The sequence below is a fragment of the Myodes glareolus genome, chromosome 13 (genome assembly GCF_982192425.1).
Source record: "Myodes glareolus chromosome 13, mMyoGla1.1, whole genome shotgun sequence".
Taxonomy (NCBI): Eukaryota; Metazoa; Chordata; class Mammalia; order Rodentia; family Cricetidae; genus Myodes; species Myodes glareolus.
In genome coordinates this window covers 74,415,793-74,431,215 of record NC_142038.1, presented here as the reverse complement: position 1 = coordinate 74,431,215, position 15,423 = coordinate 74,415,793, and the positions used below count along the sequence as shown (strand labels likewise).

Here is a 15,423-nt window from a genome sequence, read left to right as displayed (position 1 = left end):
TTAGGTGACAGCTCTGCCATGCCCAGAGAGGTTGGGGCTGGGGTATGACTCACTGATAAACTCCACACTCTGTGAGTTTAATAGATAGCATTTTAAAAAGGTACATAAAGGAAGGTTTTGAAGCTAGGTGGTCACTGTGTGAATCTTTCAGTGATGATGATGTAGCCACCACTCTAAAAGCCACAATCACTGTGCTCTAGTTTGTAGACATGATGGGCTGGCGTCTTGAGACAGCAGACGGAGGTGATGTCCCTGTGTCCTTCAACCCCGGCAGCAACAGCATGGTTGCAGATCTGCAGGAGCTGCCATCATCAGTCCACAGTGCATCCTGGGTGTCACCTCCATCCTACCTAGGTGACAAGGTAACAACGGTCTGATGTCCTTCTGAGCCCTCTGTGGTCTCAGCTTTCTCTGCATAATTATCATTTCCTGGAGATCTGGGAGGAAGCATCTGGAAGGTCAGGTAGTTAACGTGTACAAATTAGGAAATATCGAAGGAGATGCCCTGCCTCCTGCCACACAGAGGGTGGCAAAAGTACCTCACGTGTGTGTCCCGCTTACACAAGTCCCCAGAAAAGGAAGCCATGCATGATGGTTTTCTTGATTTGTGCTTCCTGCCAAGGAACTCTCCTCTAGGGAAATATAAAACCATTTAAGTAATAGCTGCTGCAAATGAGCCAGTGCCTTTAGACGCTCTGCCGAGGAGTCTTTGTTTTAAAGCAGAAAGGCTCCTTGTCAGGAGAATGAGAAGTGACTCACAGAGTTATTAAAAGAAGCAGAGGCCCCATGGTAGTTAGACGCTCACAAGCAGGACCAAGTGTATTTAATGACACTCCTCCAGGATCTTCTCAGTGAGCAGCACACATTGTATGGCAGAGCCTGGCCACCATGAGTCCAGTCCAGTCCCTGTGTGGAAACACGATCAGGTGGCGTAGGCTTCAAGTCTGTCCTAAGAGAAGATGGTAGAAAGAGAGGATTTCACAGGGCGCAGCTCACAGGATGTCATAATTTCATAGCGTGCATGGCTTAAATAAACAATAAGGTGTTTACAGAGGTTCCACTATGGAGGCAAAATTGATGAAATTATCAGTCATTGAGGAATTAACTCAATGCCTGTAAGTTAGCTCAGTGGTCGTTAACTCACTGTTGGCTCCAGATCTCTAATTCTGGATGAAGAACTATGAACTTTGACATTTTCATGTGCTCAGAATTGCTCTTCCACCTGTCCCGCGCCTCCATCAGCCACCAAACCCCCGCTCCTCTCGTGCATTGGCCATCTGTTACTGCACAGCAGCTTAAGGGGACAAGTAACTGCAGGTTCTGTGGACTGGGGATCCAGGAGACAATGGCCCAGAGTTTCCTCTGGGGTTGTGGTCAAGATATTAGCCAGGCCTAGTCATCTTGGAACTAGAAAAGTCAATTTCTAAGGCCACTACCATGGTGCTAGAAGGGTTCTGTGCCTTGCTAAATCTGACTGCAAGCTTCAGATACTCATCACGTGAGACCGCCCTGGACTGTTCACGGACCCTCATGGCATGGTGGCTGGTTTCTGCAAACTGAGGAAGAAGAATGATAGCAAGAATTAATGAAAGAACTCAAGACAGAAGTCATAAAATCTTAAAATTCAACTTTGGAAAAGACAAAATCTCACTTCTGCTTTATTCTGCTCATTAACTTATTAGAAGTGAGTCACTGAATGGAGCCCACACTCAAAGCAACGGCAATGAAACTCTCCTTCTGTGTTAGTTCCCTTTCTGTTACTGTAATAAAACACCTTGACCAAAAGCAACATCTAGAAGAAAGGATTTGTTTTGGCAGAGGCATGGCAGCAGGTGGTTAGAGCAGGAAACTGGGATATCGTGTCTCCAACCACACAGAGAAACAGAGAGAGGGCTGTAGGTGGGGAAGGGATGCGTTCTGAAAGCCATCCCTAGCAATGTGTTTTCTGCAGTGAAGCTACACCTCCTAAAAGTTCCACACACCCCCGCAACAGCACCACAGTAGAGAACCAATTATCCAAATACCTGAGCCCATGGGGAAATTTCTTAATTCAAGCCACTACAACTCTAGAGAAGACTATCAGAATTTATGTTCATATTTTAAAAGTCACCTTAGCCTATCAAAAAGACAATGCTTAAAATCAATTCGATGCATGCGCCTAGGTGTCTCATGGAAATGCTTCCAGACCCTGAGAACACAGCTCTGGGAAGCTTTGTCGGGGAGCAGGTCCTAACAGAAGCCTCCATGGCTAGGACCCCAGAGTCGCTCCCCGGCTCTCCCCTGGAGCAGCGTTTTGTTCTCAGCTGAGATGCTGCTGCTGACAGACACTCCTCAGTCCCTCATTCCTAGCTGATTTCAGAGGGGTAGACCAGGAGCAGAGGGGACCCAGTTAACAGAAACTATGACCATTCACGGCCACATTGCCACCAAGGTCACACTGTACTGGTTCATTCTGTGTCCCTGAGGTAATAGATAACCAGGGCTTCTCTCTCCAGCAAAATTTATAACAGCGTAGGGAATAGTCACCATCTGCTTTCAAGGGATTTTTTTAAATTTATTTTTTGAGGTTTATTTTGCATCTGGTAAACCAATTTCTTCCAGTTAATAATAGATTTCTTGGAATCTCTTCGGATTAAGCAAACTTTTTATTTAGTCCTCGTGGAGGGAAAAATATCTTGTTTGTTATAGTATAGTTGTTACTTTTTCTTTTTAATAAAAGTACATTCCCACTTATAAAACACATGATTGTGTTAATGGTTTTCAAGAATCTGGAAATGACATAAGCAGACGATGAAGGCAGCATAATTAGTCCCATCCTTCCGAGAGCGCCTTTGCAGATGTTTGTCTTTCCAGACAGCTGGGTTAGTGTCAGCCTGGTCATTTTCAATGCTAGTGATACTGTCCATTCAATTTCAGGTTTCCTCATATGGCGGCTACCTCACCTATCAAGCCAAGTCCTTTGGCTTACCTGGCGACATGGTTCCTTTGGAAAAGCGGCCGGATGTACAGCTCACTGTAGGTTCTAGGGTGTGGGTCGAGCAGCGGGAAGCCATGCCCATAAGCAGGGCTGTGCCCATAACCAGGGCTGTGCCTATAACCAGGGGCTGTGCAGAATGTTAGGCTGATTTGTGATTTGAAGACACTAACATGAAGTTTAGAGTACATAGCACTCCTGTCGAAAGTGTTTCCCCTCTCCCCTCCCAATGTAGCTGTATTTCATCTTTGAAACCGGCTCGTGTTTTATTATGGTTTTATCTTTCAATTTAATAACAAAAAATGAGTTTGAATTCATTCTTCATGGCACCCCTGCAATACAGGACAAATCCTTGGAATATGGGCTCAGGAGCCCTAGCCTGAAGCTAAGTCTGCTTTTGCTCACTGTGGAAGGGGGCTGCTGGAGATATAATCCAGGAACTCACACCTGCTATGAGCTCCATCCCCACCTCCATTTCTGCCTTAGATGCTATGGGTGCTGGCAACTCCAGCTTCCAGGAAGGTTTCTTTGTACCGTGCACTGTAAATGGGCCAGCAAACCTCGCACACATCTTCATGGCAAAGGTCCCGTGTGCTTGGTAGATCTTTGTGTGCACGCCCTGCTCAGCCATCTTTTGCTTTGACCAGTAAACAAATGTATTGAGTTGTGGTTAAAAACTCAAAGGAACTTTAGCAGAGCGTAGTGCAAAAGAAGCAGCAAAGACTTCAGAGCTGCACAAGGAAAGCTGTTTTGTGATAAAAGTCCTGTCCCCGCAGGAACGCAGGGTTTCAGCTTTGCTTTCTGCAGCACAGCGCCTAGCTGCAGCTACTGCTGCATGTAATGTCTACTGCAGAGGACTTAATTGCACACTCTTGGAATGCTCTGGGAGGTAATGACCAAAATCCCCCCTCGATTTTACCTTCAGACGTGGAAATCATTTAGGCTCACAAGAATTTTTTCTTTGTTGTTGGATTTTTAAACCACTGTAATTAAGAGCCTTTGGGGCATGTTCCTTAGATTAAGGTTTGAAGTGATCTGCGATCCTAGATAATGTTCTGCTCTCACGAATGGGCTGCCTCCAGGTTTGGAGCTGACACAAAACAGCTGGGCTGTGATGTGTGACTTGGGTGGAGCTGTTAATGCAGGGCACGGACAATGCCCATGCAGTCCTATGAAAGCCCCCAAGAGGCACCTGAGAGAAGGTGGCCAGACCACAGGCAGGGCCGGAGCTCTGGGCCCTTGCCTTCATCTGTAGACTCCCCTTCTTCAGTGTACTGAGCATGCTAGCTGCAAAGCCAGCTCTGTTAACCCTTCCTCCACCACTATGCTCTCCAGGAAGCTACCATCAAAGCACATCATATTGGCAGCAAGGAAATGCACTCCCCACATGTATTACAAAGGATGGTTAAAGTGAATACTTTTCTCCATTTCTAAAAGCATTTTATTTAATGTGTGTGAGTGTTTCATCTGCATGTTTGTCTATGCACAGGATCTGTGCAGCAGATCCCCTGGGACTGGATAATAGATGTTGTGGACCTCTAAGAGGATACTGGGAACTGAACTCGGGTCCTCTGGACGAACAGCCAGTGATCCTAACCACGGACCTATCTCTCCAGCTCGTATTCTTTCTTCATATTTTAAAATCCTTTTTGGTCAAGGTAGTTTTCATATGTGTGAAAACATACCAAAATAGCCTCTATTCACTTGTGTGCAGGTCACTAACCCAGTCAGTTCTGAACTGTTAAGGGCCAGGTGTCTCATATAATGTGGATACACACACAAATCTGTTCTAACATCAATATAACCTCCATTAGTCCCAACTAAGGCACTAATACATGCCTGCTTCCTTTTAAACAGGGTCAGCACATGTCCATCATCCACACAGAATCCAGTGACCCACGGCCAGACCGGCTGCATCATGGAAGGGTACAAATGGTTGAGGTAAAATACCAGAAAAAGGTCTCTGATGATCTTTTTGTTCTGTGTTTTAGTTAAGTCAAGATTTAACTTAAGAATATTGTAAGAATATAGATTGCATTCATACAGAGTCACATAAATATAATGAGAGAGAGAAATCATACACACACATACACAGAGGGTGGGGTGGTATGGTTTAAAAAAACAAGCAAACAAAACAAAACAAATAGGTAAAGATGCTTGATGCCAACCTGACCTAAGTTTGATCCCTAGGACTTAGGTGGTAGAAGGAGAGAACTGATTTCCAAAATTTGTCCTCTGACCTACATATAAACACCACGACCCATGCATATGCACACACACACACACACACACACAGAGAGAGAGAGAGAGAGAGAGAGAGAGAGAGAGAGAGAGAAACCCCCACCTCAAAATCTAGAATATAATATACCATTGAGTGTTTGATGCATACATGTTTTTGCTTATATCTCTTTTATAAATATTTCCCTATCCTCTGTGTGTGTGTGTGTGTGTGTGTGTGTATGTGTACATGAACACACATGTCGACGGGGGACCAGAGGACAGCCTCAGCTATAGTTCCTGAGCTGCTGTTTCCACTTTGTCTAAGACAAGCTTTCTCTTTGGCATGAAACTTGCCAGGTAGGCTGGCCAGCGAGCCTGAGGATCCTCCCATCTCCATCTCTCACCCGCTGAGCCATCTCTCCGCCCAGAACAACAGAGAGCTCACGTTCTCCAGAGCTGGAGAGATAGAGATGGTTCAATGGTTAAGAGCATTGCTGCTTTGCAGAGGCTCTGAGTTTGGCTCCCAGCAGTAAGATTTGGGTGACTCACAGTCTCCCGAAACTCCTGCTGTAGGGCGTTCAGTGCCCTCCTCTGCTCTCCCTAGACACATTCCTGCATATGCATGCACATGCAAACTGCCACACATAAATACTTCAAATAAGCCAGAACACAGAGCACAGCAGAGCGGCTGCCTTCTTGCACCCTGTGCAGATGCAATGATGATGGCCATCTGCAAATCAGGAAGAGAGCCTCGCCCGGAGCTCATGCCGCCAGCACCTCGATGTGGACGTGGAACTTCAGGACCGTGACAAACTACATAGCGTAAACCAGTTACTATGTGGCATTTTGTTAGGACCAAAGTGCAAAATCCCCACTGCATAATCTAGAATATAATGTACCTCAAGGTGTATGGTGTTTTCGTGGTTTTGTAGGCAGATGCGAGCTTGGAGGAGCTCAAATGTACCAAATATATATAATGGAAATATGAGAAAGAAAAAGGCAAATATTTGAAGGAGCAGTTACTTCCCAAACATGATGAGAGTCACTAAGGTATTAGTGCCAGATCCCCAAGCTCTAAAAAGGATAGGTGAAAGAGGACCACACACGTGTACTGGGATTCACACGCAGAAAGACAAATGCAAAGAACAAGCAAGTGACCCTCAGTAACACGAATGCTGAGAAGACATCGGCTAGCAAGCCTGAAGACCCGCGTTCGATACCAGGAATTGACACAGTGGAGAGGACTGGCACCTGCAAGCTGTCCCCGGAGCTCCATGTATGCTCTCACATACATACATTCATACATATGCACTATACACAATGGAAAATTACAAAGCAAAGAAACACAGAGTAAATTATGTACAAAAAAATTAGTGCAGTGATCTGAACTGTGAGCAGAAAATTCATTTACTAAATAACTTCTTGATAATCAGAAGTACCCAGTCACAAAAAACACACAGGGTATGAGCCCACTGATATGAGGTCCCTAAAATAATCCAGCTCTTTGAAAGTAGGGTGTGTTTTTTCATGGCTAGAGGGGCCTGCCTGGAGTTTCTGCTTCCAACCATGAGCAAGTTTTCCAGCCTTGTGCAATGCTGTGCTCATAACCCAGACCACCGCGTTACAGAATCTGTAAAGGAAATGGATATGGTGGTACATTTCATGTCGGATTTTTTAAAAAAAAAACAATAAAATTACAAGCCGGTCGATGGTGGTGCACACCTTTAATCCCAGTACTCAGGAGACAGAGACAGATGAATCTCTATGAGTTTGAGGCCAGCCTGGTCTACAGAATGAGTACCGGGACAGGCAATGGTGATAGGAAGAGTCATGAAGTTTCTCACACTGATCATCTTGGCACCTGGGAGGCTAAGGAAGAAGGATCCTGAGTGCCAGGCCAGCCAAGGCTCCTTAGCTAGACTCTGTCTCAAAGAAAACAACAACAACAACAACCCAAGTGCACAAAGCAGCAAATTAATGAAACAAATATGTGTGCAAGAAAAGATTGTTTGCTGTCCTAAGTGTGCACGTTGAGCTAATATTACCTGGTGGAGCTGCTTTTCCTTCTGCATCTTTGTCACTGACTTTATTTTTTCCCAGATTAAAGTATATTTACAAAGGCGTTTCACTGGTCTTGGAGACCCCTTCTCTGCGGTAGCCTGGTGTGACTGCCCATCTTTCTTTCTTTGGCTCTTTTTTCCTCACACAGTCTGAATGGCTTCAATTTGACCGATTCCAGAGCCCATCTCTCTGAAAGTGACCTTGCCTAAGGAAACCTCTCCCTTTGCTGTGCAGGGAAACTTCAGACACGCTGGTAACGGTGCCCCAGTGTCCCGGGAAGAGCTGATGATTGTGCTGTCCCAACTGGAAGGACTGTACATCCGGGGCCTCCACTTTACTGAGACACAGAGGCTCACTCTGGGCGAGGTAGGGCTGGAGGAGGCCTCTGACACAGGAAGTGGACCCAGAGCGCATCTTGTGGAGCTGTGTGCCTGTCCCCCTGACTACACAGGTGACTCATGTCAGGTAGGAAAGTTTCCCAGTATGGTATTCCTCATTTCCTGGGGGCCCTGTCTGTGTCTGGCTTTTTTCTGGCTGCTGTCCAGCAATGCAGCAGGCACAGCTGGGGCTCTCTCTACCCATCATCCAAGTGTATCTTCCCCTGGGTGATCTTTAGGGATTCAAAACGTGTCAAAGACATCACCGCGACTTGACATTCAAAGGAGACCATGGCTGCTCCATAGATGTAGAAATCAGAGGTAGGAAGGCTCAGTTTGTCTGTCCTTTCCTGTAAGCTGGGCCAGAGCCTCTTTCTGTCACCCTGACACCCTAGTGCAAGAAAATCCCAAGGATTCCCTGGATGCAAAAGGGAAAATCTGACTCCCATTTTCCATCTCTTAGCAGGTCTGAGTTGTTTAAAGTTACCTCACTTTATTAGGATGCACTACAGAATGAAACTGTTTCTCTCTCAACCTATACATCAATGTGTTTTTTTCCTAATCAGAGAATCAGTGTTGGCAAAATTAGTGGGAGACAGCAATGATGTTCTGTGTACCCCGGGCCCCAAAAGTACATGAACTAGCAAATGTCTTCACTTCCCTGCGCTTTAAGCAGAAACTATCTCCCTTCCATAGCATCCTGGAGACTCCTTTTCTTGTGAGTTGGCTCACAGGTTGCCTCCAGTCAGCCCAATGCCTTCCATCTCTTTTTAAAGTGATTTAAAATATAAAATAGATAGCCCAAGGCAAAGAGGAGCTGTAGATTGGCACCCTGTGGTCAGGGTGTGGCTTTGTAGCGTCGCAGCCTGGGCTTTACAGCTGCTTCTAATCACCTGGGCTGTCTGCTGGGCCAGGTGGGTAGAAGGTGACGTCTGCCCCGGCTCACAGGAATTACCAAGGGCTGTACTTACCTGTGGAACGGTTATGTGTTTTTCTCTCTGTGTAGGCTGAGTCATGTGTGAAGTTTAAAGGTGGGGCCCCTGCCGCAGACAGCCTTCTTTCCCTGAGTCAGACAGGCCCGGGCACTGAGCAGGAAGGGCAGTATAAGAGGAGGAGGGCAGAGCTTTGCACGCAGTCGGGCAGGACACCCAGGGATCAGGATGTCCCCTGCAGTGAGGTGGTCAGCCTGGAGCACAGCATGGCTGTGGATCTTTGGGGCGGCTCTAGACCAGAGCCTGGGGTATGGTTCAGAGCAGCAAAGTGTAGCCTTTCTTCAGCGTCCAGGTCAAAACCATCTGCAAGCAAGTTATATGGAGCTCAGACCCAGTCAGGTAATGCCCCTTAAAATTTCGGGTCGGGATGGGGAAAATGTGTCCAACTTGGTGACATTTTGTGATAGGGTGTTACGGAGTAGATGGGAGGGCTAGGGGGAAGGGCAGGCAGCCTCCCGGTTGCGGTGAGTGGCAGGGTTTATTGCCGGGCTGTACTGATTGCTCTCCTGAGTTATTAACCACAAGCCCCATAAACATCAGCCCACCATGCAATGCCTGGCCAGCTGAGAGCTTGGAGGCTGTGGAATATTGGTGTACCATTAATTAGTTCCCTTTAGGAGCTAGCTCAAGCCTGGCACAAGGGCTTATTGCTGGCGGCTTGCAAGTTTCACTTGAAGAAAATTTACCCACAAAGTAAAACATGAGGAACAAAAAGAGCCAAGGCTGAGAAAAAAGCGATCAGTTTGTACAGTGCCTCACGGACATGCTGTGATTTGCCAGGCACGAAACATTCATGAATTCTGCTCACTCCTTACATGCCCTGCATGTATACTTACAGAGAAATAGAGCCTGTGGCTCACGAAATTGATTCATAAAGTGGATGGGGCATTATATCATCTATAATATAAAATGTTACTGGAGATTTTATCCTTAAAAGCACGGCTTTGTCACATCTAAGTGTCTTTGTTGCAGTTCAGGACACAGGCATTCCCGTCTGGAGGACCTCTTCATAGAATCTGTGTGCTTCTGTGAAATGCCGTTGCTTGCTTTGTGGAGGCATGAAATGGTTACAGTTGAGTCACTAGTTCTCCGAGTCACATGACCTGGAACTTGGGCAGAGCATTTTTCCTGCTTGTAATTAAAAGCACATTAAGGTGGATGATTTTATTTTTGATCATGATAGACTGTTCTTTGCCAAAGCAGGTATAATTAAAGCTTTTGTCCAAATATGGTGACTTCAACTCATGAGACCTATTCGTTCATTTGAATAATTTGTTCCTTACCAACTCTAATTATTTTGAGCCAGTGACATGATGCATGTAAGGCAGCCACCAGTTAATACTTGAGTTGGTTTGCTGTAGATATGGTCACACGGTCCCCAACAAGATTTCATTCAGGCAAGTCTCTCAGCTGAGCTATCAGCCCAGAACATTCCTTTCATACTTTAATTCTCCTTTAAACAAGCCTGTTCATATGGAGCCTTGAAGTAAAAATAAAAAATTGCAATATATTCTTTTGCCTAAACATGATCCCTAATCACGTAAAGGAGCGTTATATTGGAAACTATGTTCTGCAGTTTGTGTGATCGGTTGGCCATCAGTCATTTGGGAAGGAGGTCCTGGCAGGAGCTGAGAGGCTCCGCCCTGGGCAGCACATGATCCCCCACTTCAGGTCCCTTTGTGGACACGGGCAGTGAGACTGGCCTGTTTATTTCAGCTTTGTCTTGGCTGAGTCTTAATGGATGTGTATGCTGTTTACAGCCATCCACCAGAGGGGTTGGGATATTAATTCTTCCTGATCCTTTAAAGATGAGGATCTAGGGGACCAGAACCACAAACAAGGAGAAATGTCCAGTGTTAGGCTGTGCGTGGATTGGTTCTGCCAAGATATTTGCCTATAATCCTTTTTAAAGGCAGGCAGAACTCCACATGATTCTAGTGAGTGCGTAAGAATCAAATCACTGGTTTATAGTCATCTGTTGAATTATTATTTATTTATTTTTTTGAGATAGGGTTTTACTCTGTAGCACTGGTTTGCCTGGAACTCATAGAGATCCTCCTGCTTCTGTCTTCCAAGTGCTAAGATTAAAGGCCTGCTGGAAAGTTCTTTACAGAATCTTTTAAACAGGATGTAAGTCCATGGGAAAAAAATATTAACTCTTGTCAGGTAGTGGTGACACGCGCCTTTAATCCCAGCATGCAGAGGTAGAGGCCGAGGCAGGTGGATCTGTGAGTTCAAGGCCAACCTGGTCTACAGAGTGAGTTCCAAGACAGCCAGGGCTACCCAAAAAAATCCTTTCTCAAAACCCAAACCAAATATATATATATATATATATATATATATATATATATATATATATATATATATATATATATACAAGACCAAACCCAGAGCCCCTCTTGGGCTGGGTCTCTGTATTCACAATGGAACAAATTCTTGTGGACAGTCTCGAATATGAGAACTCAACACCTGCTTTCTATCCAGGCTCCCTGCTGACCATTGGGGAGTGAGTGTCACTGAAATGATTTCAGTAATTGTACCATTATTAAGTGGACTCCATTGAAGAATCTTCATGTCCACCCAACCCCCTCCCACGAATCTGAACCCATACATGGGGAGGAGTGAGATATTTGCTGGACTTGGGTGTCTGTCTTAACCCTAGAAGGGACTGAAGGCCTACTTCTCTTTACTCCCAGCCTTCCACACGCTCAATCCCTTCATAACAACTGGTGTGTAAGAGGGGCCCATGGCCCACTTCTCCTTACTCTGTTAGCTCCAATTCCCATCATCACAAAGACACAGCACAATCTTACCAAAAAGCAAACCAGCTGGCTGGTGGTTGATATTAGCAATCTACACAGCACCTGGGGAGAGGTTTGGAAACCCTGACTTCTCTACAGTCAGAATTGCGACAAACTTTAGGAAATAATTCTTCTCTTTTCTTTGCATTGATGAAGTATTTTTGTTTGAAAACTAGGGTTGCCGCCCTGGATACTATCGGGACAACAAAAGCTTGCCCGCAGGAAGATGTGTCCCCTGCAATTGCAATGGACATTCAAATCGCTGCCAGGACGGCTCGGGGAAATGCATTGTGAGTAGATGAGGTTTGTGGGGGCTGGCAGGCAGTCTTCCTCCCCTTTCCCCCGAGATGTCAAGGTTCAGTCTCTTATAAACCTAAACAGATTGCTATGGCGTGGAGGAGGCTTCTGACCCACCAAGCTGGATTAGGGGCTGACACTTCACTTTTGCCTCCATTATAACATGCACCCTCAGAAGACAGCACCTGCCTACAGTTGTGGGATTCCTATTACCGCTGCCTCATTAAGTGGTATTAATAGGTGGATTATAGATGGAGCTTGAAGCTTGCCTGGATATATATAATAAGTCTGAGGTGTTACTTTGGGGCTCAGTTTTGTGTGAGTGAGGCGGGTTTCAATAGAGCCACCGTGGCTGTCTATTACAGGGTGCTGAGGACGGGGTGGATGGACAGAGCCCTCACATGTGGGACCCCAGCACTATAAACCAGGCTGTGATGGCAGACTCTGGTGTCGGAGGCAGGAAGATACGAAGTTGTCTTAGTCACAGTCCTAGGGCTGTGAAGAGACACCGTGACCATGGCAACTCTCTAAGAGAAAGTATCCACTGGGGTTCGCTTACAGTTTCAGAGGCTTAGTCCATTATCGTCATGGAGGGGAGCATGGCGGTGTGCAGGCAGGTGCTGGAGCAGTGCCTGACAGTTCTTCATCCTGATCCATAGGCAAGCAGAGAGCAACACTGGGCCTGGTGCCGGCTTCCGAAACCTCACAACCCACTCACAGTCACATACTTCCTCCACCAAGGCCACACCTCCTAATCCTTCTCAATAGTGCCACTCCCTGATGACCAAGCATTCAAATACATGGGCCTATGGGGCCATTCTAATCCAAACCACCAGAATGAAGGCATCCTGAGACACAGAAGACCTTACCTGAAAAAAAAAATGGAAAGGAAGAGAAGCAGGGCCTTAGTGATGGAAGGGAAAAAAGAGGGTAAAGAAAGAAAAGGGAGTGAAGGGATACTAAGAATGGCGGATGGCTCACGCCTAGTTGAAGCGTGATTAATAAAAACTCAGAGAGAGAAATTGGGTTCAACCTGAAAACCAGAAAAGCAAAAACATTCACTGGCTCTTGCCTCGACCTCAGTCCAAAATCCTGCCTTCAGTTATCTCCTAATGAGGCTTACTGGGAGCTCTCCCCTCCTGTTTTGTAATCCTCTCTAGGGCTGGGATTAAAGGCGTGCACCGCCCAGTTTCTATACCTACTGGTATTAAAGGTATGTGTTACCACTGTTCTGTAAGGCTGACCAGTGGGGCTGTTTTTCTCTCTGATCTTCAGGCAAGCTTTATTTACTAAAATACAAATGAAATGCCACAACTCCTACTCAGTTGCGCTCAGACACCTCATGGCTGCCGAGATAAAGTGGGATCCCAGGAGAGGTCGAAGAAGGGACCGAAAACATGGTGGCGAACTGGGGCCTCACCTCTCCTTCCTCACAGAGGCCCCAGGCCCTCTGGTTCCTTTTTTTGTTTTGTTTTTATTTTTTTCTTTTTTGGCAGTTCTTGTTCACTATAATTTACGTGTTAGAACAGGGTCTTACTCTGGAATATTGTTCAGATTCTCCCCAGTAAAATTAGCTTGTTTCTGGACCTTTAATTTTAGCACTTGGGGGGCAGGGCAGGTGGAGCTCTAGGTTGAAGGCTGGCCTGGTCTCCATAGCAGCGTCCTGGTTAAGAAGTAGATATGGTGAGACCCCCCACCTCAAAATAAAAAATAAATAAAAATAAAAAACAAAGAAAAGATTTTAAAAAGTTTAAGTAACTTTTATCCCCAAAGAACCTTTTAACATTTTCATTTATTTATTTTTGGCTGTATTTCATTCTTCTGTTCCATCAGATTTCATAGCCAGTGTCTCCCCCAGTTAAGACAAGGACCTTTGGGAATTCACTATGCTGCCATGGGCTTGCTTTGTATGGTGTGACTAGCATCTGTGGAGTCCTGGTCTACACTGAGCCTGCTCTATGTGTCCTGGGGATCTTCTTCCTCTGCAAGCTGGGGCAGGCCAGAACAGGAGAGTGCCGAACGTGCCGCCTGACAGAATACTTTGTTGGGTTCTAACCTTATAAGTTCAAAAAGACTAAAAGACACCAATGGGTTTTTTCCAGCCCACGTGTCGTCCTGAACAAAGGTCTCTGTCTGAAACTGCCAAGTGTGTATGACACAGTGATGCTCTCATCAACTCTGAATGCTTATCTTACCACAGAACCATAGCTGGATGTCAAGCCTGTCTATAAACACCACCCAAGAACAAAGGGAGTTTTCTCTAGAGTCTGTACACTCCACGGAAGGATAACTTATGGGAGGCGTACTCCATTTTTCAGTCTAACAGTGAAAAATATTTGATTCCTTTTGCTGTTTCTGTAGTTCTGTCTTTGCTTGTCTCTAAAGCCACTGCGGCTCCTAGAGGCAGAGGAAATCCTCAGAAATCAGGAAATCCTGAGCAATTGCTGTGGTCCTGAGATCCGCGCTGAGCTCAGAACCACCAGACACAACCCATCCTCCGAAGAACCCACTTTACACGTGTGTACATGTACACACCCACCCTATCACACATGTGCACCCCACACACACCCCCACCACACATACGTACACACCCACACCCATCCTACCACACGTATGTACATACCCACACCTACCCTACCACACATATGTACACACCCACACCCACCATACCACACATATGTGCACACCCATTCCTACCATACCATGCATATGTACACACCAATACCCACCTACCACACATATGTACACACCCACCCTACTGCACATGCGTACACACCCACACCCACCATACCACACATATGTACACACCCACACCCACCATACCCACTCACATTCTGGAGTAACAACCATGAGTAGAGAGATAACTGAACATGGCATGGGTTACTGAAACCCTTAAGTCCACCCCCCAGTGACATGCATCCTCCAACAAGACCACACCTCCTAATCCTTCCCAAACAGCTCTGCCAACTGGGAACCAAGGACTCAAACATATGAGCCTATGGGGCATTCTCATTCAAACCTCTGCACTGCTTCACTATGTTTGTATCACTATTAGTTCCTTAAAGATTCATGAAGCATGGGTTTGTCTAATTAGGAGTCTTTTCCATTGGAGACAAGCCCATCCTCTTGTGCTTTACTTTTCCTAATTTAGCTTCAGAATCTATTTAAATCTTCACATCCATTCTCTTTCCCTGTTCAAGCACTGTGGTGGCATAGAGGTAAAAACATAGGCAGCTCTCAGTGCTCAATCTCTTCCAGGTCATTCATTAGCGCATGGTATCTTTGAGTTACCAAATGTCTGTAGCACAGGGAATTTTCCTCAGCATGTGTGTATGTGGGAATGTTTGAAGCTTTGTGACAATGGTGACATCAAGAAAGGCTACAACAGATTAAAAATCCCACAGGAAAACATAATCTGTTCAGCCTGCCCTCAGTGGTAAAGTTGTGGAGTGCCTTCCATTAAACACTGACTTTGACATGAAGATGATTGGATTTACAGAAATAAAATGCTTAGACACAATTTCTTCCTCCCTCCCTCTCTCCCTCCCTCCCCTCCTCCCCCTCTTTCTTCCTTCCTTCCTTCCTTCCTTCCTTCCTTCCTTCCTTCCTTCCTTCCTTCCTTCCTTTCTTTCTTTCGTCCTCCCTCCCTCCCTCCCTTCCTTCCTTTCTTCATTCCATCCTTTCTTGTTTTTTGAGGCAGA

The 15,423-nt window shown here is 45.8% G+C and overlaps 1 protein-coding gene across 2 annotated transcripts in view; it reads left to right on the top strand.

Moving 5' to 3' along the window:
- The window catches only part of Lama3 (laminin subunit alpha 3), a 235,761-nt gene that overhangs the window by 153,073 nt on the left and 67,265 nt on the right, over window positions 1-15,423 (top strand). Inside the window, exons 35-39 of one of the 2 annotated variants that reach the window (XM_087896244.1) lie at window positions 201-362; window positions 2,917-3,015; window positions 4,832-4,915; window positions 7,490-7,720; window positions 11,602-11,715. In XM_087896244.1, coding sequence (XP_087752370.1) covers window positions 201-362; window positions 2,917-3,015; window positions 4,832-4,915; window positions 7,490-7,720; window positions 11,602-11,715 — 690 coding nt within the window. Of the gene's footprint in view, window positions 1-200; window positions 363-2,916; window positions 3,016-4,831; window positions 4,916-7,489; window positions 7,721-8,727; window positions 8,964-11,601; window positions 11,716-15,423 lie in introns of those variants that run through there. The other variant, XM_087896245.1, reaches the window with a different exon arrangement.